The sequence below is a fragment of the Oryzias latipes genome, chromosome 17 (genome assembly GCF_053564925.1).
Source record: "Oryzias latipes strain Hd-rR chromosome 17, Olatipes_Hd-rR_3.1".
NCBI classification, from domain to species: domain Eukaryota; kingdom Metazoa; phylum Chordata; class Actinopteri; order Beloniformes; family Adrianichthyidae; genus Oryzias; species Oryzias latipes.
In genome coordinates, this window is record NC_136253.1 from 36,490,360 (window position 1) to 36,515,101 (window position 24,742).

The 24,742-nt window shown below is 44.0% G+C and overlaps 3 protein-coding genes and 1 long non-coding RNA gene across 6 annotated transcripts in view; 2 read left to right on the forward strand and 2 right to left on the reverse strand.

Annotated features, from left to right (window-relative positions):
• Positions 1–2,342: 2,342 nt before the first annotated feature.
• On the reverse strand, positions 2,343–5,313 carry LOC101161605 (gamma-crystallin N-A). The gene is made up of 4 exons (XM_004085059.5): positions 5,172–5,313; positions 4,849–5,097; positions 2,960–3,105; positions 2,343–2,528 (listed from the first exon to the last, which is right to left on the reverse strand). The coding sequence occupies exons 1-4, from the start codon at positions 5,190–5,192 to the stop codon at positions 2,393–2,395; spliced, it is 552 nt and encodes a 183-aa protein (XP_004085107.1). The 5' UTR covers positions 5,193–5,313; the 3' UTR covers positions 2,343–2,392.
• Positions 5,314–5,343: 30 nt separating this feature from the next.
• Positions 5,344–6,925, forward strand: ly97.3 (lymphocyte antigen 97, tandem duplicate 3). Of its 2 annotated transcripts, none has more exons than XM_004085063.4 (4): positions 5,344–6,268; positions 6,409–6,476; positions 6,545–6,667; positions 6,738–6,925. In XM_004085063.4, exons 2-4 carry the CDS (start codon positions 6,428–6,430, stop codon positions 6,842–6,844), a joined length of 279 nt encoding a protein of 92 aa, XP_004085111.1. In that variant the 5' UTR covers positions 5,344–6,268; positions 6,409–6,427; the 3' UTR covers positions 6,845–6,925. The 2 variants fall into 2 exon arrangements, with proteins under 2 accessions (XP_004085111.1, XP_011491747.1); XM_011493445.4 differs by having other exon boundaries at positions 6,194–6,327.
• On the reverse strand, positions 6,919–23,536 carry LOC101161855 (Ras homolog, mTORC1 binding). 2 transcript variants are annotated; one of them, XM_004085060.5, is made up of 8 exons: positions 23,238–23,536; positions 22,955–23,026; positions 15,655–15,722; positions 15,480–15,562; positions 15,350–15,406; positions 15,226–15,273; positions 14,985–15,066; positions 6,919–7,399 (listed from the first exon to the last, which is right to left on the reverse strand). In XM_004085060.5, the coding sequence occupies exons 1-8, from the start codon at positions 23,287–23,289 to the stop codon at positions 7,307–7,309; spliced, it is 555 nt and encodes a 184-aa protein (XP_004085108.1). In that variant the 5' UTR covers positions 23,290–23,536; the 3' UTR covers positions 6,919–7,306. The 2 variants fall into 2 exon arrangements, with proteins under 2 accessions (XP_004085108.1, XP_004085109.1); XM_004085061.5 differs by lacking the exon at positions 22,955–23,026 and having other exon boundaries at positions 23,238–23,504.
• Positions 17,087–24,742, forward strand: part of LOC105358513 (uncharacterized) — a 58,074-nt gene continuing 50,418 nt past the window's right edge. The window contains exon 1 of the long non-coding RNA XR_912139.4: positions 17,087–17,227. This is a non-coding gene — a long non-coding RNA (uncharacterized LOC105358513). The remainder of the gene's footprint in view (positions 17,228–24,742) is intronic.

Here is a 24,742-nt window from a genome sequence, read left to right on the forward strand (position 1 = left end):
TTGATAACGTAAATAAAGGTTGTGTTCAAATCCCCTCCCACTCACTATCTAGAGCGTTCTCCGTGTGCTAGTGCCTCCGAATCCACACTTCTAAATTCCAGAGCCCTAGAGATTTCCCAGAAGTCTCTGTGAAAAACCAGTGTGCATCCATGCTCACTAGATCAGAGAATATAGACCACAATGCATTGCGTCGGAACCATTTTTGCCAAAAAAATGTCATTTTTTAATACATAAATCATCAAGGTTTTTATCTTTAGAAGACAGTGGACTCATAAGTAATTGTCGCAAAACTCGATTAGATTTTAACTTTGTGAAATCGATGACGTCATATTTGCTGTTAAAACTAAAAGTGGTGATCATGGAGTCCGAATTGCTTCTAAAACTCCACATAGTCTGCACTATCTAGGATTTTAGTGGTACAGTCGTTTTAACTTCACCAAGATGTTTCAATCACAAACCGGACCTGACGCGCTCGGGAGGGTCTCTGCCTCTTAGCCCCGCCCACTACTGCTTTTTAGTCATATCATAGAAAACACGTGACACTCAAGCACCGTGAGGCCTGTGCATGCATGACATGAAAACATGGACAGTCAGAGGATCACGTCCCTTCAGTTCCTGCATTTTTCTGATCAAAACGATCTTTTCTGCAGGACCCAGAAAAACGGCCCACAGTGCTGTGTCATCCATAAACTCTGGCAATTATGGGATGTCATTGTCAGGTAAAGAAAATATGCTGATGTATTCTGCAGACAGGAAGTAGAGCAGCCACATTTACACTTTGTGTTGTCTCCATATGGTGGAACTGATACGAACAGCACTGACCATCTCTGTCCTATTCTGGAGTTAAGGGGCACCGTGCTGTAGTGTAGTGGTTTCTGTCATGACAGAACAAATCAACAGCCTACCTGATACCTGGACACGCATCACATGATCATCAGAATAGTTTCAGACAGAGAATGTTCAGAAGTCTTTTCTTTTGAAGGTTCGGTCCGCTAACAGGCAGGTCAGAAGTCTGATGGAACTAACCTGGACACTGTCTGCACATGAACTGTTACTGAAGGCATCCGACTGGTTACAGCTCCCAGTATGCACGGCTCTGTTAGCCAGAGAAGACGGACAGAATGTGAGGAAGACCGAGCAGAAGAGGCCACGCCTCTTTGCCCTCAGTCAAAACACTGAGGTCGACTGTAATGACCGTGAACTCTGTGGATGTCTTAGTGAGATTCTTAGAGACCACGGCAGGTGGGAGTCAATGTCTTTACCCAAAGCACCTGAAAACGTTTTACGCCCCAGGTGGTGGTTCCAGACATGAAGAGACTGACAGAATCTGAGGCCATCATTCAAAAATACTTTTTCCAGACATGAGATCTTCCTCAGCAAAGGTTTTCAGCTTCAAGCAGAAGCTTTTGGATTCAGTTGGACAACCAGCCGTCCTGCGCAGTACAAATAAACATCCATGACCACGTTTGCCCACAGCCAGCAGCTTCCACTAAGGTTTCTCCTGCAGGTTCCCCAGCTTCCTTCTTTACTCTGTCCCAACTTACCAAACAAAAACCCTTTGATTGTCTTTTAATTTACTGGTTTACATTTTCACCAACAGGTCAAAGCCCGTTTAAGGGCCAATTCACACTAAAATCACTGACATTTAGATTTTTTGTTTTTCCTACGTTGTTTCGTTTCTGACAAACTGTCCAAAAACACACAATAATGTTGACTTCTGTCTCTGAATTCAGAGTTCAGGCTCTTCATCTAACAATGATTGTTGGTGTTTTTCGTCTGTTTGTATTGAGACTTTCAGAGCAGCTGCAGGAAGTATCATGGTGAGGGACACCAATGAAGCAGTGATCCACAAAGACGTCGATGGGCAGCGCTTTGCAGAGAAGTCCAAATGAAAAAACAACTTTTGTCTTTCGTCATTTCTGAAAAGTACAGCAAACATTTCATGAATGCAGAAGTTTGGGATGAAGACACCAGGGGGCAGCAGAGCTCCAGAGCAAATGTGGGTAAGCCGATCTCTGGTGAACAGAACTGAAACTCACCGGTTTTGGATTTTTTATTGATCATTTTCTATTGTGTCCTATTTCACTGCCAGAACCTGAATAGATGGACGCCATTGTGAACGGCGTCTTTGATGATGTGGTGATGGCTCCATGTGAAGGACGTGGATGACAGGTTTCTGCTTCTAAGCCCTGCAGCACAGACCTGCAGCTTTTCTACCTACTAATATGAGGTTTAGCAGGAGTTTTACACTCACAACTGATGAAAATATTCACAGAAAAGGACTGTAGGTGTTTTCTACGTACACTACCTTATTGTCAGTACAGAGTTAGCCGAACACCGTCAACATTTGTTTGTCTTTATTGTCAGCTGCACGCGGCAGAAGGAGCTAGCTTCAGAAGTAGTTAGCCACCCTGCGCACAGACTGGATGTTGGGGTTCTCTGCCTGCCAGTCCAGAGGCACGCAGAAGTCTCCTCGCTCGACGATGTACATCCGACCGCGGTAGTTTGGCTCCTCATACAGCACCCACCTGAAAGGTAAACATCAAGAAGGTCCTGCTGAATCCCAAGAGAGTAAAAATCCTTTCAGACGGCGTCAGCTCGGACAGCCTGAGACTTTCAACACGGATGCATTCATGAAGGGTTCATTTCAAAGATCAAGTTTCGGCATTACCTTATAGGCAGTGGTTGTTTAATCTTGAAGTGACAAATGAAAGTCCATAAAATACAAAAAAAGAAACCTTCAATAATCTTCACATTGCTTGAAAACAACTCTTTGCGTGCTAAATGTAGGACTCTGTCCTACAATGTAATATTCCCTTTATTCAGCAAAATGTTAACTTAAAGAAAAAGAGCTGGAAGGTGGTCTTCATTTGACTTGTCTCTGCTTTCCTGAATGTCTGTTTGTACATGAAGCTCAGCCCTGATCGGGAAGGGGGCTCCATGCTCTCAGCCTACTTACGCTCCGTCTCCATAAACCCGGATGGAGTTGATGGAGTCTTTGATCAGACCTCGTGCCTGCAGAAACGGGCAGTCGTCGCACAGCTCCACACACTGACCACCAAACTTCTCGCCTTCGTACAGCTCCAGCCTGTAGTGCTGTCCGTGCTGGGGAGGAAAGCAGCACGCATGCTATGTGTGAGGCTGTCTGCTTATGTGCTTATGAAGCATGTGTACGTGTGCATGTGCACGTGTGCATGTGAGTCTGCATGTGTATGTGTACACGTGTATGTGTACGTGTCCATGTATACATGTGCATGTATACGTGTGCATGTGTAGATGTGCATGGTTACGTGTGCATGTATACGTGTGCATGTTTAGATGTGCATGCGTACGTGTACATGCGTGCGCATCCATGTGTAGATTTGCAAGTGTAAGTGTGCACGTGTAGATGTGCATGTGTACGTGTACATGTGCATGTATACGTGTGCATATGTAGAGGTGCATGCGTACGTGTACATACGTGCGTGTGCATGTGTACTTGTACATGTGTACGTGTGCATGTGTACGTGTGCATGCGTAGATGTGCATGTGTACGTGTGCATGCGTAGATGTGTACGTGTGCATGTGTACGTGTACACGCGTATGCGTGCATGCGTACGTGTGTATGTGTACGTGTGCATGCGTATGTGTGCATGTGTAGATGTGTACGTGTGCATGCGTACGTGTGTATGTGTACGTGTGCATGTGTACGTGTGCATGCGTACGTGTGCATGCGTAGATGTGCATGCGTACGTGTGCATGCGTACGTGTGCATGTGTTGATGTGCATGTGTACGTGTGCATGTGTAGATGTGTACGTGTGCATGTGTACGTGTGCATGCGTGTGTGTGCATGTGTAGATGTGTACGTGTGCATGCGTACGTGTGCATGCGTACGTGTGCATGCGTAGATGTGCATGTGTACGTGTGCATGCGTACATGTGCATGTGTAGATGTGTACGTGTGCATGTGTTGATGTGTATGTGTACGTGTGCATGCGTACGTGTGCATGTGTAGATGTGTTGATGTGCATGTGTACGTATGCATGTGTGTGTGTGCATGTGTAGATGTGTACGTGTGCATGTGTACGTGTGCATGCGTACGTGTGCATGCGTAGATGTGTACGTGTGCATGTGTACGTGTACACGCGTATGCGTGCATGCATTTGTGTGCATGCGTACGTGTGTATGTGTACGTGTGCATGCTTACGTGTGTATGTTTACGTGTGCATGCATACGTTTACATGTGTACGTGTGCATGTGTACGTGTACACGCGTATGCGTGCATGCGTTTGTGTGCATGCGTACGTGTGTATGTGTACGTGTGCATGCTTACGTGTGTATGTTTACGTGTGCATGCATACGTTTACATGTGTACGTGTGCATGTGTACGTGTACACGCGTATGCGTTTGTGTGCATGTGTATGTGTGCATGTGTACGTGTGCATGTGTACGTATGCATGTGTAGATGTGCATGCATACGTGTGTATATGTACGTGTGCATGTGTACGTGTGCATGTTTAGATGTGTACGTGTGCATGTGTACGTGTACACGCGTATGCGTGCATGCGTTTTTTGTGCATGCGTGTGTGTGCATGCATACATGTGCACGCGTTTGTGTGCATGTGTACGTGTGCATGCGTACATGTGCACGCGTTTGTGTACGTGTGCATGCGTACGTTTGCAAGCATAGATGTGTACGTGTTACCGTGTTGTATCTGGGCTCTGAATGCACACACGGAGGAGGATTTTTTGTCTCTGTTGCAGCAAATGCTTTGCGCATCTTTTTAGAAATGTCCAATTTTAATTTCTGTGAGGGTGAATCAAACATTTTCTGTCGTGTCCCTCGTGTACCCCCCCTCTGACTCCTACCATCCTGATTGGCCGGCAGGAGCCCATGTGATCACTGTGGGCATTCCAGCGCTGGAATTCGGGGTACTCTCCGTGCTCCAGGATGAACTGCTGGCCCTTGAAGTCCGGATGGTCAAAGCAGACAAAGGCGCCGCTCTCCACGCGGGCGGAGTTCACGCGGTTCATGAACCCTCGGTCCTGAAAGTTGTCGCATTGGCTGCAGATCTCCAGTTTCCTCCCCGTGAAACATTTTCCCTCGTAGAGCACGATCTGTTTTCAGCGCAGCAGAGGAAGCAGTCAGTCTTCTGCAGGTTCTGCGCAGACGGAGTCCTGCTGCCACTCACCTTTCCTGAGTACTGAGACATTTTCCAGCCGCCACTCCTCCAAAGTCCTCACATCTAAGAGGGAAACTTGGACGGGCAGATATATACAGACAGAGCTGCAGTGGTGAGGCGGGAATAACAAAAGCGCCACAATGAGGGGGTTAGACGTTTTGCCGCATGGGCAGATTCCCCTGGATGTGCCGGTGCTGATACTGGAGTTTGTCTCTGAGCCAAACAAAGCAATGGAAGAGATTCGGCTTTGATTGAGCGCTCACGTGGATGGCGCACGCTACTGCAGAGGAAGTCCAGGGGAGGAAAACAAACAGCCGAGGTCAGAGGTCAGGAAGGGCCAATTCAGAAGCAGCAGCAGCAGCCGCAGCAACAAAGCAGGAAGCTGCTTTTCCTCCCAGCTTTGATCCAACATGTTGGAGCTATGATGAATTTTAAAGATTACTTCAAAAATGTCCGCTTTCTTCTCTCGAGCTCATTTACGGAAACTAACACCCGCCTGAAGAGCAGCAAACACCAATAAAAGCCCCGACAAGGATAACAGGCTCCTTTCACTGCTCTGCAGGACAGAGCGCTTGAAGAATTCATTTGTCCCCCCAGCTATCAGGCTGTTTAACAACTCGGCCTGATATGAACTGCTATTTTATTGTGTGTGTTAGGGTTAGTGTGTCATTAATCTCCCTTGGAAGAAGCCGGCAGCAGTCTGAGAAGCTCTGAGGAACCGTCACAAGGCTCCAGAGATGTTTTCTCACAGAGTACATGAGCTGACCTTTGACCTTCACAAAGCTGCGCCTCATCTTTTGGGGGGGGGGGGGGTGTCCTGGAACTTTTCTGACCCAATCAAAGGTGTAGCTTCTTCACTGCAGTCGCTGCTTCCACAGGTGAAACGCGATCCTGTGAGTCCGGTCAGAATCCAGAGCAAACATGTGGACAAACAGAAACCATCTGCTATCAGCCTGGGGGGGCGGCTGCTGAGCATGATGGGAAGGGAAACTTTGACCTCTGAAACCAGGCAGAGTCCAAAGTCAACAAGACGCCATCTCCGCTGGTTAATTCTGCATCTGCTGGTCTTCCGTCGGAGCGTTCCACCGTCTGATTCTACGTCAAACGTAAATATGGTTCGAACCCCTCCAAGCTTGATTTGACTCGTTCTGATGGAACTTCGATGGTTTGTCTCTTCATGACTTTCCTTCATGTCGGAGGCCTTTATCTGCTTCTCCTGTACACGTCGTTTTATTTGTACTGACAGAATCAGAGGGCCTGAAAGGATGAAGCTGCTGCTCGTCGTTCTAGCCGTCGCCCTGCTGTGTGCAGCCGGTGAGTCCCTGCAGAGCTGCTTTCATTCCTCACCAAGCATGTGACTCTTTCTGGGGGGGCGGGAACAGGCAAGGCTCTGAACTGCCACCGCTGCACCCCCCTGAAGGCCGGGGAAGGCTGTCGCCTGTCCGTGGAGACGTGTAAGGCTGGGAAGGACGCCTGCGCCGCTGCCTCCTTCCTCAGGGCGCCATGTGAGTTTTACAGGTCAGACAAGGTCACGCTGAAAGGTGATGTTTCTAAACCCGCACCCCCCCCCCACAGACGGCCGGTACCAGAAGTGCATGGCTCTGTCGGACTGCCGCATGCTGCAGATGAACGCCTACATCCAGATGACCTGCTGCAGCAAAGACTTGTGTAACGTGCTGTGATCGTCTGCCGGCTTAATAAAAGGCTTCTGGGTGGGGGGGCTGAGTCTCCTTCACTCATCAGAATAACACCCCCCTACAGAATCACTTCTTACTTTAATGATTACAATCCAAAACAGTTTGTACAACATTTGAAACATTAGAAAATGGATCTTTAGGCTGACAGTGGTGGGGTTAGAAAAAGAGCTGCTGAAGGTTTGGATGGATGAGATCAGAAGAAACGGAGCTCATTTCTGATGCATCTGCATCAGCTCTGACATGAGGGATTGTGGGTAATATGAGCCACATCCTCAGCTTCACCAAACAAACGGAGAAAATGACTAAAGTGAGCACTGAGGACCAACAGTGGGATAGGAGACACATTTGGGGCCCTGTGGGTGGAGTCAACTGAGGTGGAGGGCTGGCGGCTCGCCTTCAAGTAACGGGATTTCCCAGTGCAGCGTCCTGTATGCTGATTGGACGGCTCTACATTACAGCGCAGGAGGTTTTTCCCGGCTGCACGCTGCCATCCATCTTTTCTGCCTCCAGGATCATCCTTCGGAAAACTTCCACCGCCGTCTGAGAACAGAAGAACAGAAGTCACGCTCACGATGCTTTGAAGGTTTGTCCCTTAAAGGAAAAATGTCTGGGGGGGCACGACTGAAAGATGCAGTCTGTTCATTCAAATCCATTGTTTCCCTTTTTATGCTGACACAAACGTCCAGGACTCCAAACCCTACTGAAAAAGCTCAGCGCCTCTACATCAGAGCCCTGATCAAATCCTAATAATGTTTTCATTGATATCTGATCTACTAAACATTAGTAGAGTTATCACTGGATTTCTATTGTAATCATGTTTAATCCCTGAGAGGTTCTGTCTAAAGAGCTCTAAGGATGCTGGGATCAAGCTTGTGAAATGGGCTGGCATGGGTTAGCATAGGCTACCATGGGTTAGTATGGCTTAGCATGGGCTAGCATTGATGAGAATTGATGAGTAAGATTTAGCATAGGCTGGCATTGATGAGCATGGGCTAGTATGGGTTAGTAAGATTTAGTATGGGCTACGCTAGCATGAGCTAATATGGGTTAGCATGGGGTAGTGTGGATTAGCTTGGGCTAGTATTTATTAGCATGGGCTGGTATTGATTAGCATGGGCTATTATGGATTAGCGTGGCTAGTATTTATTGGCATGGGGTAGTATGGATTAGCATGGGCTTGTATGGATTAACATGGCTAGTATTTATTAGCATGGGCCAATATGAATTAGTATGGGCTGATATTTATTAGCATGAGCTACTATGGATTAGCATGGGCTGGTATGGATTAGCATGGCTGGTATTTATAAGCATGGGCTGGAATTTATTAGCATGGGGTAGTATTTATTAGCATGGGCTGGTATTTATTAGCATGGGCCATGATGGATTAGCATGGGCTAGTTTTTATTAGCATGGACCATTATGGATTAGCATGGCTAGTATTTATTAGCATGAGCCAATATGGATTAGCATGGGCTGGTATTTAATAGCATGGGCCATTATGGATTAGCATGGCTAGTATTTATTAGCATGAGCCATTATGGATTAACATGGCTAGTATTTATTAGCATGGACCAATATGGATTAGTATGGGCTGATATTTATAAGCATGAGCAACTATGGATTAGCATGGGCTGGTATGGATTAGCATGGCTAGTATTTATTAGCATGTGCTGGTATTTATTACCATGAGCTGGTTTTTATTAGCATGGGACATTATGGATTACCATGGCTAGTATTTATTGGCATGGGGTAGTATGGATTAGCATGGGCTGGTATGGATTAGCATGGCTAGTATTTATTAGCATGTGCTGGTATTTATTACCATGAGCTGGTTTTTATTAGCATGGGACATTATGGATTACCATGGCTAGTATTTATTAGCATGGGCTGGTATTTATAAGCATGAGCTGGTATTTATTAACATGGGCCATTATGAATTTGCATGGGCTGGTATTTATTAGCATGGGCTAGGATTTATTAGAATGGGCTGGTATTTATAAGCATGAGCTGGTATTTATTAACATGGGCCGTTATGAATTTGCATGGGCTGGTATTTATTAGCATGGGCTAATATTTATTAGAATGGGCTGGTATTTATTAGCATGGGCTAGGATTTATTAGCATGGGCTGGTATTTATTAGCATGAGCTACTATGGATTAGCATGGGTTGGTATGGATTAGCATGGCTAGTATTTACTAGCATGGGCTAGTATTTATAAGCATGAGCTGGTATTTATTAACATGGACCATTATAAAATTGCATCGGCTGGTATTTATTAGCATGGGCTAGGATTTATTAGCATGGGCCATTATGGATAAGCATGGCTAATATTTATTAGCATGAGCTACTATGGATTAGCATGGGCTGGTATGGATTATCATGGCTAGTATTTATTAGCATGTGCTGGTATTTATTACCATGAGCTGGTTTTTATTAGCATGGGACATTATGGATTACCATGGCTAGTATTTATTGGCATGGGGTAGTATGGATTAGCATGGGCTGGTATGGATTAGCATGGCTAGTATTTATTAGCATGGGCTAGTATTTATTACCATGGGCCATTATAGATTAGCATAGCTAATATTTATTAGCATGGGCTAGTATTTATTACCATGGGCCATTATGGATTAGCATGGCTAGTATTTATTAGCATGGGCTGATATTTATTAGGATGAACTAGTATGGATTAGCATGGTCTGATATTTATTAGCATGGGCTAGTATGGATTAGCATGGGCTGATATGTATTAGCATGGGCTAGTATGGATTAGCATGGGCTGGTATTTATTAGCATGGGCCTATATGGATTAGCATGGGCTGATATTTATTAGCATGAACTAGTATGGATTAGCATTGGCTGACATTTATTAGCATGGGCTAGTATGGATTAGCATGGGCTGATATTTATTAGCATGGGCTAGTATGGATTAGCATTGCCTGGTATTTATCAGCATGGGCCTATATGGATTAGCATTGCCTGGTATTTATCAGCATGGGCCTATATGGATTAGCATGGGCTGATATTTATTAGCATGAACTAGTATGGATTAGCATGGGCTGATATTTATTAGCATAGGCTAGTATGGATTAGCATGGGCTGATATTTATTAGCATAGGCTGGTATGGATTAGCATGGGCTGGTATTTATTAGCATGGGCTGATATTTATTAGCATGGGCTGATATTTATTAGCATAGGCTAGTATGGATTAGCATGGGCTGTTATTTATTAGCATGGGCTGATATTTATTAGCATGGGCTATTATGGATTAGCATGGCTAGTATTTATTAGCATGGGCTAGGATTTATTAGCACGGGCTGGTATTTATTAGCATGGGCCATTATGGATTAGCGTGGCTAGTGTTTATTAGCATGGGCTAGTATTTATTAGCATGGGCCATTATGGATAAGCATGGCTAGTATTTATTAGCTTGGGCCAATATGGATTAGCATGGGCTGATATTTATTAGCATGGGCTAGTATGGATTAGCATGGGCTGGTATTTATTAGCTTGGGCTGATATTTATTAGCATGAGCTAGTATGGATTAGCATGGGCTGGTATTTATTAGCATGGGCTAGTATTTATTACTATGGGCCAATATGGATTAGCATGGCTAGTATTTATTAGCATGGGCTAGTATTTATTACCATGGGCCATTATGGATTAGCATGGCTAGTATTTATTAGCATGAGCTAGTATTTATTAACATGGGCCATTATGGATTAGCATGGCTAGTATTTATTAGCATGAGCCTATATGGATTAGTATGGGCTGATATTTATTAGCATGAACTAGTATGGATTAGCATGGGCTGGTATTGATTAGCATGGGCCATTATGGATTAGCATGTCTAGTATTTATTGGCATGGGGTAGTATGGATTAGCATGGGCTGGTATGGATTAACATGGCAAGTATTTATTAGCATGGGCCAATATGAATTAGTATGGGCTGATATTTATTAGCATGAGCTACTATGGATTAGCATGGGCTGGTATGGATTAGCATGGGGTAGTATTTATTAGCATGGGGTAGTATTTATTAGCATGGGCTGGTATTTATTAGCATGGGCCATGATGGATTAGCATGGGCTAGTTTTTATTAGCATGGACCATTATGGATTAGCATGGCTAGTATTTATTAGCATGAGCCAATATGGATTAGCATGGGCTGGTATTTATTAGCATGGGCTAATATTTATTAGAATGGGCTGGTATTTATTAGCATGGGCTAGGATTTATTAGCATGGGCTGGTATTTATTAGCATGAGCTACTATGGATTAGCATCGGTTGGTATGGATTAGCATGGCTAGTATTTACTAGCATGGGCTAGTATTTATAAGCATGAGCTGGTATTTATTAACATGGACCATTATGAATTTGCATCGGCTGGTATTTATTAGCATGGGCTAGGATTTATTAGCATGGGCCATTATGGATAAGCATGGCTAATATTTATTAGCATGAGCTACTATGGATTAGCATGGGCTGGTATGGATTATCATGGCTAGTATTTATTAGCATGTGCTGGTATTTATTACCATGAGCTGGTTTTTATTAGCATGGGACATTATGGATTACCATGGTTAGTATTTATTGGCATGGGGTAGTATGGATTAGCATGGGCTGGTATGGATTAGCATGGCTAGTATTTATTAGCATGGGCTAGTATTTATTACCATGGGCCATTATGGATTAGCATGGCTAATATTTATTAGCATGGGCTAGTATTTATTACCATGGGCCATTATGGATTAGCATGGCTAGTATTTATTAGCATGGGCTGATATTTATTAGGATGAACTAGTATGGATTAGCATGGTCTGATATTTATTAGCATGGGCTAGTATGGATTAGCATGGGCTGATATGTATTAGCATGGGCTAGTATGGATTAGCATGGGCTGGTATTTATTAGCATGGGCCTATATGGATTAGCATGGGCTGATATTTATTAGCATGAACTAGTATGGATTAGCATGGGCTGACATTTATTAGCATGGGCTAGTATGGATTAGCATGGGCTAGTATGGATTAGCATTGCCTGGTATTTATCAGCATGGGCCTATATGGATTAGCATTGCCTGGTATTTATCAGCATGGGCCTATATGGATTAGCATGGGCTGATATTTATTAGCATAGGCTAGTATGGATTAGCATGGGCTGATATTTATTAGCATAGGCTGGTATGGATTAGCATGGGCTGGTATTTATTAGCATGGGCTGATATTTATTAGCATGGGCTGATATTTATTAGCATAGGCTAGTATGGATTAGCATGGGCTGTTATTTATTAGCATGGGCTGATATTTATTAGCATGGGCTATTTTGGATTAGCATGGCTAGTATTTATTAGCATGGGCTAGGATTTATTAGCACGGGCTGGTATTTATTAGCATGGGCCATTATGGATTAGCGTGGCTAGTGTTTATTAGCATGGGCTAGTATTTATTAGCATGGGCCATTATGGATAAGCATGGCTAGTATTTATTAGCTTGGGCCAATATGGATTAGCATGGGCTGATATTTATTAGCATGGGCTAGTATGGATTAGCATGGGCTGGTATTTATTAGCTTGGGCTGATATTTATTAGCATGGGCCATTATGGATAAGCATGGCTAGTATTTATTAGCTTGGGCCAATATGGATTAACATGGGCTGATATTTATTAGCATGGGCTAGTATGGATTAGCATGGGCCTATATGGATTAGTATGGGCTGATATTTATTAGCATGAACTAGTATGGATTAGCATGGGCTGGGATACCAGCGAGGAGGAAGATGCTGGCTCACAGAAAGCTTTACAGAGAAATCGCCCTCATCTTCCTGTCCAGAGTAGGTCATGGCGTTTTAGATTCAGCTGAAGCAAAGTTTGCCACCAACTAGCTTGGACCAGCCTGGACTGGTCTGGACTGGTCTGAAGGAAAAAACTTTGCATCAGTGCTGGAGCAGGCGGCTCGACTTTTTATCAATTCTTTCAAAAGTGTGACTGGTGGCGTATCGAGCGCTCGCTCCAGATTGCGTTTGATCAAGTGACTTTTTAAATGAAGCTTCATCTCATCTCTCGCGTAGTCCAGAGCATTCGCCACTTTTGAATTCAGAGTGGCGTTATCAACATGTCTGTTCTTATAGAGATGTCACTCATCCCGTGTTTGTGGCGTTAAGACAGTCGTGACGAGTCAGTCCAGATATTTCTCTCTCTATAAGCTGCACGCTTGCTTCACTCGCAGCAGCCGCTCATGAACCGACCCCGAAGAATAGTGACCGACAGACAGACAGAAAATTGTATGTGACACCAGGAGGAGAGTCTGCAAGGAAAGAATTTCCTCTAGAACCGCCTCCTAATCTGACCTGTACCTGAGAGAATCTGAAAACCTGAGCGGATCATGACTGACTGGAGAAACCGGATCAGCTCCTCAAAGCTCAAACTTTGGTTTTAAAATAACTTTTACCAGGATCAACTCAAATCTTTTTGTTTTGCACATTTTAATTTATATTTGTGTTGTGGTTGCAGTGTTTTGTGCTGTTTCTCTGCATTTGTTTAAAAGGAAACAGATGCGTGCTTTTGTCTCCACCCCAACGTGCACATGCACGTGCACACTGCTCTCCGTCTGCTGTATCCCTCCTCCTAACCCACAGTGTACTGATGGACAGATATCTTATCTTAGTGTCAGATTTCACTCTTGGATGTAACATTTGTCTTTCTGCAGATCTAGTATAAATGTTATGAACCTTAAAATCAGAACCTACTCAAATCACTAGCTTGGCCCTTACTCTCTCCACCTCTCTCTTTTTTTTCTTCTACCCCCCATCACATTTCCCTCCTCTCTCTTCCCTCCTTAAAAAAGAAAAGAAAGAATATATATATTTAAAACATAAAAAATATTAAAAAAACAAAAGGGTTTTATACAAATGTACTCCCTGGCTTTCCGAAGATACAGAACCGTATTGTAACAGTTACCTGCCCAACACAGAAGGCCTTCAGCTTTAACTGTTTGGTCCACACATCAGCTTCTTCCATCTGACGCTGCAGTCACACTGGACACGTGCTGCACCTTCAAGAACGCTACACGCTGATCCATGACCATTCAGCCTGTGGTGGTCACACCAGGCAAGCAGGGAGGGGCTTCTTCTTCTCTTCTTTCTCTACTCTATAGCGCTTGTTGGAAGAGGCTTGGTGTGAAATGTCAAAGCGGTGCAAATCTGGTGAATCTCGCTCCAGACTTTTTTTTACCACAGCTCTATTCCGATCTATGAAGGATTTGGTTTCAGAATTCCAGCCGGACACTAACCACCATTATTCCTTTTTCCTCCATCATCACTTTTCAAACGGTTGGTATGAAAAAAAGACGCCGTCCTTTATGGTAAAATATATTATTTTGTTATTTCTGAAACTCAGAATAATATATTATATCAAAACACCATATTTCTTTAATCCCTGTAACCCTTGTGCTATCCTATTTACCATTGGGAGTGGGGTCATCTAGACCCACTAGACAGTGCTCTGAACCTTTTTTCTTCAATGATTTGTGATCTTCACTGGTGTCCATGGATTACATGAAATCTTTCCACCTTTATCCACCTTTGTCATGGTAGGGAGAACACCTCAATGGAAGGGGGGGTCATCTGGACCCCATAGGATAGCACAAGGGTTAAAGATTCACCCGTTCATTCCACTAACAGAAGGTCTCTAACAACTAGTGATATTTGGGAATCTTTGCCCATATTGATCTAACTAATGACCTCCTGGTTGTTAGTGGGGCTTTCTTTTATGGTAATGACCTTCCACCAATCAACATGTTTCAACAGTAGCCCCGCCCTAACCGGTCCATTTTTTTTTTCAATGGACCTACAACCAACGGGGGCCCAACAATGGACTGGACTGTACCGCTCAGTGGAAACGTGGCTCAGGTCTACCGAAGTCTCCACGTCCTCCACTTTGAAGGAAAACAGCAGAACTTCTGCACAAAATCCCACTTTTTTCAGGACACAACCATCGCTTGGTCAACCGCTCGGTTCTGGTTCTGAGCTGAAACGTTTGGAGCGGACTGAATAGTTCTGATGAGCATCCTCTCATCAAGGCCTGTCTCAGGAGGCACCTTTAGGATGTGAGTCTGCATCACCTGGTTCTCTTTAGCCGAAGACTCCATGAAGGCGGCGTTCCACGACTCAGCAAGGGCTTTTCCGTCCTCACAGCTGATGACTCTGAGGAAAAGAAAATGTTACGTTTGTTTTTTGGTTATATTTTGATTCCATAGAAAATTCCAACCTTTGCCAAACTTAATATGAACAATGACTGAAGCCCCTGCAGGCACCGTCTACAGCAAACCCTTCAAACCTCCTGTGGTGCCAATTGGGACGTACCGTTCCATGTGCAAGTCGTTCTTATTACCAACGAGCATGATGGGAACTCTGCAGGGAGGGGAAAGTCAGATGAAAGGCAATGTTTTTTAAAAATAATCAACAATGAAAAAACAATGATACTTACTTAACTTTTCCCACCATGTCCAACAGTTTTTCATGGATAACTTGAACAACTTCAAAGCTAAAAGAAGCAGAAAAACCATGCTGATTATTCTGCAAGACTTACTGGTAAAAGAGGCCAGGAGAGCATGTACCTTTTATTAGACGTAACAGAATAGACCAGAATGTAACCATTGATATCTATGGAGTAAGTCTGTGGGAAGATGGAGTACTCATCCTGAAAACAATTTGAAGAAAACACAAATATAATAAACTACAACACACTGAGTAGATGACAGAAGCAGCAGCAGGAGCAGCAGCAGCACGTACCTGACCTGCCGTGTCTACGAGCTGGAGGTGGTACTCCTGTCCGTTTATCGTGATCATTTTGGTAAATGCTGTAAAGTCGCAGAAAACAAAGAATCACTGCAAGAAAACGCAGATTCATTTCCTCTAACTGAGCCCTTTGGTATAAAGTTCTCTTTTCAGTTTTGTCCACTTCCTGCAAACATTTAGCTTCATTCAGCGCCAAATTCACGGCCTGCAGATCCCACTAAACATAATTATACAAGTGAACACGGGCCTACAGGTGAGCATTGACCTCAGACCTTGAAGGTGTTTGACATCATCTGTGTGCAGGTTGAGGAACTTATCGTGTCCTACGATAAGTTCCTTCGAGCTACTTTCCTCTAACCGCACACTTGACTCCGCCCACATAAGACAGGAGGTTTCTGACAATGTCCACAGTAGAACCACCGAAAATGTCTTTGTATTCCAACCCCACCTTTACCCAAAAGTGTCTGGGATAGGCTCCAGTGATCCCTGACCCTGACCAGAAAAACCAACGGATCAATGGATGTTTACATAATCTTAAGTGTGTTACAGGTAGTTGAAAGAATCTTTTTTTTTAGTTTTGAATAGTATGTTTTAAGGACCTCCAATGCGGAGTGTCCCTTCATTGTCATTGCGTCCATTTCTGCGTTTCTCATGAAGCTCAGAAGATTCAGCATCAGAAATGACATGCTAGTGTTCTAGTTTTAGTGTAGTTTTAGGTCCGGTCATTTCTGTTCTTTTTGAAAAACAAACCTGTTTTTGTGGTTCAGACTCTTCTGTCACACCGTTAATCTGTAGTTTTTTGAAAAGCATTTTTGGTCCTATTGCCAGCTTTAAAACTGTTGTTCCTTCAGTGATGATTAGTCTTGAAGTTGAGTCATGGCATCGGGACTTCTTCTTCTTCTTCCTCTTTCGGCTTCTCCCATCAGGGGTCGCCACAGCGAACATTCGCATGGTACACCATCGGGACTTAAAGGCTTAAAACATTTCACCACTTATCCAAGTGGTTTCACCGGTGCTGATTTGTTTTTTGGTTAATCCAGATGTGGAACCCAAGTTATGATGTTTTCATTAAAGGAAGAAAAAAAGGTTATATGCTGATCATTGGTATCAGCCAACACAATGGAAAAGATCTGTACATCGATTGTCAGCAAAACTCAACATGAAGTACAAACTTGAAGCATTGCCACATAAAATATAGGATTGTTATTTTACTGTTGGAAAAAATACAGTAAACACATTCCAAATTAGCCATCAGTATTATTAATGGTCCAGTATTAGGGTCACTTTCTTTATCGTGTGAGCACACTATGGTTTGATTTTTATGTATTTGTGTTTAGATTGTTTGTGTTGTAAATCAGTATTTTAGGGGACTACAAATATGGCGGACAAGAAACTTCCTGCCGGTGACTTCCTGTCTCTCAGGTATGTGGCTGATTACAGCTAATTACAGCACAAGGAGGGGAATGGAAGCTGAGAGGAGGAAGGAGAAACAAACTGGCTGGGGTGACATTTGAAGTACCACTTGAAGGATGGATTAAAGCAAAGGATGGTTCTCTGGATTAAAAAGGTGAGGAAAAACTGGAAGTTTCTGCCACCCTTCCTAAGGTCTTCCTTTACCAGAAAGTCGTATGATTTCGGACACAGCTGATCCGGTAAGAAGTCGTTGACCATTAGAACGCAGACGGAGCGTCACAGGCCCCTCTATCTTTGAGACTGCTTTGTCCAGGGGGACAAAAGACGCCAAAGAAACTTTAAAGTACTGTGTAAATAGTATAAAGACTGGGTGTAGTTGGGTGGTGGTGGTGTTGTTGTTGTAAATATATGTGTATATTTCAATATATCAAATTTAACTGGGAAACCTCATTGTGTTGGAGTTGTTTTGTATAGAGAAAAAGAAACAAGAAACAAACTGAACCTTCTTCTTAACCCCATCATTTCTGATCACTTTCTGATTACCTTCCAGTTTACATTTGAACATCCTTCTGCCCCAGTGAGTAAGAAACAGCCTAGAAGAATCTTAACTGACCGTTCTGTGTCTGAGTTTGAACACACAGTTCAGCCAGTACTTAGAGTATTTTCTCAGAGTGTTACTGAGTCCAGGGGGGTATTCCAGAAAGCAGGTTCTGTAGCTCCCACGGTAAGTTTGAGGCTAAGGAAGTGGATAACCTCAGCTTTCGGTCCCTAAAACAGAGGTATGTTTCAGGGTAGGTCAAGTTGCCATAGCAACTTCTGCTCTGAACATAACCTGGTCAGGAGCAGGTTTAGTTGAAGGTTAGTTTGTTTTTCAGAGATGTGAAGCAGCATGACGTGTCCATTTGAAGATGATCTAGTGGATGAAGAAGCTCAGATAATACTTTTTCCACCATGAGAGGGTGATAAGACCACATATGGATGTTGGAAAGAGAAACTTTATACTTTGATCTAACTTAGTTATTTACTTCAGTTAAGATAAATCATTTTCTTTTTAGTTAAGTCAGCTTAAAAATAACATAGTTTTCAAACATTTATTTTACTTTCATTCAAATTAATTCAATTAAGTAGGTGTAACTTTGGTGCTGCTGTTGGATCGGCACCACAAGGGATTGTGGGATACGATTCTCTTTGCCTGTCTGGACGGATTTGGGTTTAAGTTTGGGTTTTTGACCAAATGTGTTTAGTTGTTTAGCTGTTTTACTGTTTTTTGCCCAGTTATTTGTACCGTCATATCTAATTCTTTCTGCACCATGAGTGAGAGGGAAGAAGAGGATGAGTTTATATAGCACCCCTACTGTCTAGTGGTGTAATGATTAATTCAGAGATGTGGTATATGGTTGCATGATTCAAAGCTGTTTTGTTTCATTCATTTTATTATAATAAAAATGAGAATATCTGCAGCCTCAAATTTAGACATATGAGAGTTCAAGAATTACAATAAATTAAGATGGAAAAACTTTAATTGAATTGGAGTAATATTACATTTAGTTAGATAAATATGTAAATTTGAGCTGTAAAAAAATATTGAGTTAGATAGATATAAGAAATTAGGTTGAATAATTTTAACTCAATTACTTTTTACCAATTTAAGTAATTAAAGTTGGATAAGTTATATATATGTAAATATGCGTCACAATGAAAATAAGATCAGAAACTCGTTTACTTTGTCCGTTCTTTTTCTCCAAGCCGCCGATGATGATGCCGTGTTACTTTTTTGATGGACGTATAATAATCTTCGTACGCGTCATTAAAATCTCCGACACCATCTCACTGAAGTACAGCGGTCTCTTTTTCTCTCCATGCGTTACTATGGTGACTCCGTAAATCAGCGATCCATTGAGAATGTCTTTATGTACTTGCTGTGCACGTGCATTAACCCAGGGTTACCAAGTTCAGGCGGATTTCAGCCAGAGTTCAGGGTTAAAGTCAGGGGACTTTTAACGGGCCTTCTGGAATACCTCCCAGCTCCCAAAGCATCAGTCCTAGTATAAATGACCACTTTGTTAATGATGCCTTACAAGCCCTCAGGAGTACACTCCATGTTGTTGCCCCCCTGAAACCTAAGTTCGTCAGACAAAACCGAGTAGCACCGTGGTTTAACGCTGAAACACGTTCTCTTAAACAAGAAACCCGTAAGTTGGAAAGAGAATGGCGCCGCTCCGGTTCAGAGCAGTCTCTGGATATCTGGAAACATAGCCTATTAAATTATAAAAAAGCTCTGCGTAGAGCTAGAAGCCAGTACTATTCAACCTTAATATCAGAGAATGGAAACAATCCAAGATTTCTTTTTAGTACTATTGCTAGATTAACTCGCAGTCAGAGCTCAGTAGAACCACATGTTCCTGTTTCTCTCAGCTCTGATGATTTTCTTACATTTTAGACATTAGACCCAATTCCCACTAGACTTTTTAAAGAAACGTTTCCCCTAATTAATGATTCCATATTAACAATGATAAATGCCTCTCTGGAAACGGGTTACGTGCCACAGTCTTTTAAATATGCAGTTGTTAAACCTCTTCTGAAAAAGCCCAGTTTGGATCCTTGCATCTTGGCCAACTATAGACAGATATCAAACCTGCCCTTTATTTCTAAAATCCTAGAAAGAGTTGTAGTTAAGCAGCTTTACTGCCACCTACAGGACAACAGCCACTTTGAAGACTTTCAGTCGGGGTTTAGACCTCACCACAGTACGGAAACTGCACTAGTTAGAGTCTCTAATGACTTGTTATTGGCCTCAGAAAAGGGACTACTTTCTATTCTGGTCCTGTTGGACCTCAGTGCAGCCTTTGACACTATCGACCACGGTATTTTACTCCATAGATTAGAGCAGGACATAGGGATCAGAGGATCTGCTCTCCAGTGGTTTAAATCCTATCTGTCCCATAGGTATCAGTTCGTTAATGTAAATGGCCATTCCTCTCAGTGCACTCGAGTCAACTATGAAGTCCCACAGGGTTCAGTTCTAGGACCCATCCTGTTTATGATTTACATGCTGCCCTAAGGAAACATAATCAGGAAACACAGCATTAATGTTCATTGTTATGCAGATGATACGCAGTTGTATTTTCATTAGCTGATCTAAAAACATTTTCCATCTCCAGGATATCAGCTCTGTGTTCATCCAAACAGGCCCTGATAGAAAACTGAGTAGTTAGAAATATGAAAGATCATAAAATACTTTTTTATTTGTTTATTTGATTCTATTAAAGACATTTTGATAAAAATGACGGTACCGCGATTTAGCCGTAGCTTGAGTTGTTTTAGGAAAAGTCCCGCCCCTTTAACTGTCTCCACCAATCATTCTTGGAGGCTTAATCACATGTCATCAGTCTGACCAATCAGAAGTGGTTAAATTCTTCACTTCCTTGTTCTGATTCTGCTCATAAAGTCTCTCAGTTCCAACAGAAACACCAGCTAAAGCTCGTCTTTAGCGGTGTAGCTTTCCACAGAATCCGGTGTCAGACCGTGGAACAAGTGAACAAAACCATGAAGCTCAGAGACGCTAGTCTGTCTGCGGTCGGCGGAATGTTGGCACTACATTTCCCATGATCCATCGGCTTAACGTGACAGCGTCTCAGCGCACAATGAGTCGTCCTTGTTAAACATCTTGAAACCACAACGAACACACATCAGTTTTCAAATCGTCTAACTTAACTTTTATTCCATCTTTTAGATAAAACAGCTGCAGCTTCCAGCTTTTTCTGCCACAATTATCACAAAAATGCACATGAGATCATGGAGGGACTGCAGATCAATACAGACTATAGAGTTTCTCCTTTTTTATTGATTTTTTTGATGCTGGTGTGCCGTGGGACTTTTTTCAAAGTTAAGGTGTGCCGTGGCTCAAAAAAGGTTAAAAAACACTGAACTAGAACTACAGAAACTGAATGCCTGCATCAGAGACATCAAGACCTGGATGACAATTAATTACCTCCTCTTGAACCCAGAAAAAACTGAGGTCATTATACTTGGTCCTAAAAACCTGAGAGATGCTCTGTCTGCTCAGATAGTCTCCCTGGATGGTATAAGTATAGCCCCCAATTCCACAGTTAGAAACCTAGGCGTTTGTCCCTGAATTAAATTGAACCTGTGAGGGAACACAAGGTCAGGAAAAGGGGGGGGGTTCCAGTCTTCCTGTTTTACCCCCGACATAAAAATCACACATAGGTGTTCAGTAAGCACCTGCTGGTTCTTGATGCAAACCAAATGAATTGGAGCGCTTTAGGAAGACCAAAGAGCTTTCAAAGGAGTATAAATGCCACATGGGGAGACCCAGTGAATAACCTGCAGAGGGCTGTAAGTAGCAAATCTGCCATCAGGAAGACGCTACACCACCAAGGACTCGAACAATGCAGGCTTGCCCCCCAGCTTAGGCCATAACGTGTCCAGACCCGTCTGAAGTGTGCTAGAGAACACCTGGAAGATCCAGGAGAGGATTAGGAGAAGCGGGACAACTCTGGCCCGCACAAGCGCTTGTTGAAGCCTGGGCCGGCCCGTGTTCGGCCCGTGTGCCGCCTTGATTGGACCCAACCGTCCAGCATCTGCGCCAGCTGGGTCCACTCATGTTGAGGTATACCTGATATCAAAATTCCAGGCCTCTGTCATCTCACTGTGATGGGGGGTCTATGGGCAGAGATGCCAGTTTAGCTTAGTCAGTTTGTTAGTTCCATTTAGTATTTTCCTATTGAATTCTATGGAGTCATGATCCTTTTGATTATCTGTTTTACTTTTTCAATTACCGATACGAAGCCCATCGACACGACTGTTGTTGTGAATTTGGGCTAAACAAATAAAATTGAATAGAATCTTTTAAAGAGGGAGCACTCGCACAATTGCACACCCCCAAGCTGGGGGAGTGGCTACAGCTAACCTGAACCCTCAGACCTCTCAGTCCAGAAAGGCACAGGAACCGCTACCATACTGCAGGACCCTAAAGATCCCAGGCCTCTGGTAGAGGACCTGAGCTTGGAGGAGGAACCCCCCCTGGAAGGTGAGAGGGGTCTGCATTCTTTTTTAGGTAGATCTCTTGGAGCTTGTCGTCTCAAAAGTAGCTCACATGCCAAAAATGTTTGGGCACACCAGCCTTAGTCTGTGGAGGCAGCTGAAAGTTGGTGTTGCCTAGCAACAGCCCCAAAACATCATAGCTGAGGAGGAGATCCACATGGAAGAATGGACCAAATAACAGGTACAGTGGAGACTCCCTCTGTCATTGCCCACATGGCTTTAGAACAAAGTACTGAGCTGAACTTTAGTTATTAACCAAATACTTGTTTTCCACCACAATTTACAAATATATTCTTAAAAATCAGACCATGTGATTTTCTGGATTCTTTTTTCTTATTCTCCAAGTTGAAGTGTTTCTATGAAGTAATTTACAGATTCAACTATTTGAGAGGGGGGGTCTTTCACGAATGGTGGCTGATTGAATATTAATAATAATAATAAAAGCCTGGCAGACGTCATAGATTAACATGAATAATGATTCATTGATTGAAGACAAATCAGTTTATGTTCATCAACGATCCTAAAGGTCCAGCCTCATCATCTCAACCTCTACCATGGACAGTGTATCCACTACCCCCCCCCCCCCCCCTCAGTGGTACCCTGGCCCATATGGGGTGGGGGGTGTTGATGACAGTTGTGTGTTCAGCAGAACAAAATGTACCTGAAGGACAGGAGACCTGCATGAACCTTCTGGACATCATGGAGCTGCATTCATGCATTTCTATGTGCCCCCCCCCCCCCCCCCCAACAGAACAAACTGTTGCATGAAGCAGAAGTTCTGCAGGTCCGAACCCTGAAGGTCCACAAAAACACTCACTGTTCTCTATGGTGGGATCATAAGAGTCCACGAACTGACCTTCCACGAACTGGATGGTCAAAGAAGACTTTCCTGTGGACAGACACATGACAGCATCACCTCAACATCCCATAATGAGCGGCCGCGTGCGCCAAAGGCCTCCCCGGATGCTGATGGCGCCAGAACACCCACAGGCCCGCTCTGGATCACCGGGACTGGACCGGGTCATGCTGAGACCGAGGCGGACTCGGACCGCATCCACGCGCCGGGGACACCCTCCAACCCGTGAGGGCTGACCACTCACCCACGGATCGGTACCCGAGGACTGCGATCTTTCGGGACTTGGGCTGCGGCATGTCGGCTGGTGGTCCTCGGGGTTTTCCGCAGCCTCCAACCGGAACGGCATCTACGTCAGAGGGCGCAGAAATCCGTCCTTCAGCCCCCCTCCTCCCCTCTTTGCTCGGGAATCGAACCCACGACGCTTCAGAAACGTGAGCTCAGCTCTGAGGCTCCAGTAGTCTCGGAGGATCTAGATCCACACGAACTGCGTCAGCAGCAGCCTTTGTCATGTAATGAATTAGTGATTACTGCTCCCCCCTGATTGGCTGACAGCAAGAAGGCGGTTCCTGTTCTAAGGCTCTGATTGGGCCAAGCATCTGCTCGTCTCCCGATGCCGCATGGTGATTGGCTGCGATGCCTTCTCTGCAGACTGTCCCAGATCTTCATCCGAAGGAGAAATGTGGCGCCGTCTGTGAAGCTGCAGTCAAAAACAGGCCTCAAAGTTTCACCTTTTCATTCATGTCTTTAGAAATTTGACATTTGCTTATCAGAAAACAAAATAAAATGTTGGAAAACGAAAAATAAGAAGAAACTGGAAAAGGTAGGTAGGTGCTTCAGGACCATGGCCGTGTCCCATTATGGAGGGCTGCGTTCGTTTAGTTGGGTTCAGTCTGCATGCCGGGTGTTTGATGCCCCCCCCCCATCCCATTACTCAGCGGCTTTCAATCTCCTGCTGAGGCTCCAGCATAGAATCCCTGCACCTTGTGGGCGGCCATGGTGCAGCAGTAGGGCGGTCGACCCATGATCGTAATATTGCAGGTCTGATTCCCGCCTTGCACACCCATTTGTCGAAGTGTCCTTGGGCAAGACACTGAACCCCACCTTGTCTCTGGCGGGAGGTTGGCGCCAGTGTTCGGCAGCGGAGCCGCCACCAGTGTGTGCACGTGTGTGTGACTGGGTCTGTGTCTGTAAAGCGCTTTGGGCCTTGTAGGTAGAAAAGCGCTCTATAAGTATACGTCATTTACCTTCATCCACTTGCTGCCTGAGCGTCTGCACCTATGCTCAGGTGGATCCGTCTCCAGCCGTCCCTCTGGACTCTCACACCAGTAATAAACTCATCTCCGTTATCTTTGCCTGTTCTGCTACATTTATCCTCCTGCCTCGCCCTGCGCCTCAACAGAAGGCTGCTATGGTCACGGCGCCGCCACAAATGCAGTCCAAATTCAACAACTCCTTCAAATGATTGATCTGGTGTATCCTTCAATGCTCTCCATATCCCAACCTGGCTGAGATTTTCTTTTACAGTTTCGTTTGTTTTCAGAAAAACATTTGTACAATTTCAACGTAAAAGTCAGTACGAGCAAAAAGGTACCCCCCCCCCCCCTCAACTTTATACAGCCATCCAAAAAAAAGGTATGCAGGCAATCAAAACCAGAACGTAGACTTTCTTCTCCTTCCTTCCCTTTTCCTTTTCTTTGAAAAAAGCCAAAAATTAAAATAAAATAATCCCCAGGTGTTTCAGCCCACTGA